At 56.6% G+C, this 1,584-nt stretch overlaps 1 protein-coding gene across 1 annotated transcript in view; it reads left to right on the top strand.

Moving 5' to 3' along the window:
• Positions 1–1,584, top strand: part of ANKK1 (ankyrin repeat and kinase domain containing 1) — a 13,470-nt gene that overhangs the window by 7,060 nt on the left and 4,826 nt on the right. Inside the window, exons 2-3 of the mRNA XM_023757929.1 lie at positions 1,039–1,297; positions 1,514–1,572. Of these exons, the coding sequence (XP_023613697.1) occupies positions 1,039–1,297; positions 1,514–1,572 (318 nt within the window). The remainder of the gene's footprint in view (positions 1–1,038; positions 1,298–1,513; positions 1,573–1,584) is intronic.

Here is a 1,584-nt window from a genome sequence, read left to right as displayed (position 1 = left end):
CCAACTGCCTCTTGCAATCTGGGACAGCTGGCTCCTAACAGCTCGCCTGCCTGCCTGCCTGCCTGATCACCCCTAACCCTTCTGCCTGCCTGCCTGATTGCCCCTAACCACCTCTGCCTGCCTGATCACCCCTAACCACCTCTGCCTGCCTGCCTGATTGCCCCTAACTGCTCCCCTACCGGCCTGATTGTCCCTAACTGCTCCACTGCTGGCCAGATCACCCCTAACCGCCTCTGCCTTGCCCCACACCCGGGACCCAGGATTCCCTCTTCTGGCCAGTCGCAGGCACCCGGACCTGTGCTTCCCTCCCTCTGGCTGGCCATAGGCACCCAGGACCCGGGCAGGCTTCACCTAGGCCGGCCACAGCCGCAGGGGACCGTGAGCGGGTGGCTTCACCCAGGCCACAGCCGCAGGCGCCCGGGACCGCGAGGCAGGCAGCTTGTCTCTCTCCTGGGCCGCAGGTGCTGGCACCCAGAACCACCAGGCAGATGGCTTGTCCCTCTCCCGGCCTGCAGCCTGGCTGGTTCCCGTTCCTCTCTCCCCAGTGTTGGGTGTCTGAGCAGTTCCTGCGCTAGGGCGCAAGGGTGTGATGACCATTTGCATATTAGCTCTTTATTATATAGGATATGACAACTTCATTAGTGACTATACCCCTTTCTGAATAACCACTTGGGACAGGAGTGGGTGTGAGGCTCTCATCTTTTCTATCTGCTGCCTCAACCTCAGTACCCAGCCAAATTGGCACTCAGTGACTGCTCACTCAGCATATGAATGAATTAATGGATGGAAGTAAAGAGGGGGTACATATCTGTGGTGTAAATGCTTCAGGATCTGTGGAGATGGAATGGACAGAAGCTCACCAAAGAGCAACTTTGTCCATAGTCCCTCTGGATAAAGGCAGCACCTCCCAAGTACTTACTATGCCAGGCATTGCTCCAAGTGCTTTTTGCTTATGTACTCATTTAGTGCTCATAATAGCACTGAGTTAAGGACTCATATTATTTCAGGCTTATAGATGAGGAAACAGGCTCTGAAAAGATAAGGTCCTCCAGATCACTGTGGGAGAGCTGGGCTGGGAAGGGGAGAGAAAGAGTTCTATGGAGGCAAGACTGTTGCCCCTGTCCCCACCCTGGGCTTCCTCCCAGATTTCAGACTTTGGCTTGTCTAAATGGATGGAACAGTCAACCCGGACGCAGTACATCGAGAGGTCGGCTCTGCGGGGCACCCTCAGCTACATGCCCCCTGAGATGTTCCTGCAGAGTAACATGGCCCCAGGACCCAAATACGATGTGTACAGGTGAGAGGGGGGCTGGCCCCATCTCCATACCCAGGAAGTAGCTTGTTACAGCCTTCCCTGGATCCAGGGCCCAAAGGGCAGGGTGGGGCAGGAATGAGGTCTGCCCTCTCTGCCCCCGTGGGAGGGGGAGGCATGGAGAGGGACTCTGGCTGGAGAGGATTTGCCTGGGATTGTGCGGCCCTTGGGGCCCCTGACCAGACACTTTCTCATCTGCAGCTTCGGGATGTCATCTGGGACATCTCACACAAAAGAAATCATACTCAGTAGCAGACGCAGTGGGACCCTCA

The sequence above is a fragment of the Myotis lucifugus genome, unplaced genomic scaffold (assembly GCF_000147115.1).
Source record: "Myotis lucifugus unplaced genomic scaffold, Myoluc2.0 scaffold_117, whole genome shotgun sequence".
NCBI lineage: Eukaryota > Metazoa > Chordata > Mammalia > Chiroptera > Vespertilionidae > Myotis > Myotis lucifugus.
Note: the sequence above shows the minus strand (reverse complement) of the source record. Positions and strands in the feature narration are given on the sequence as shown.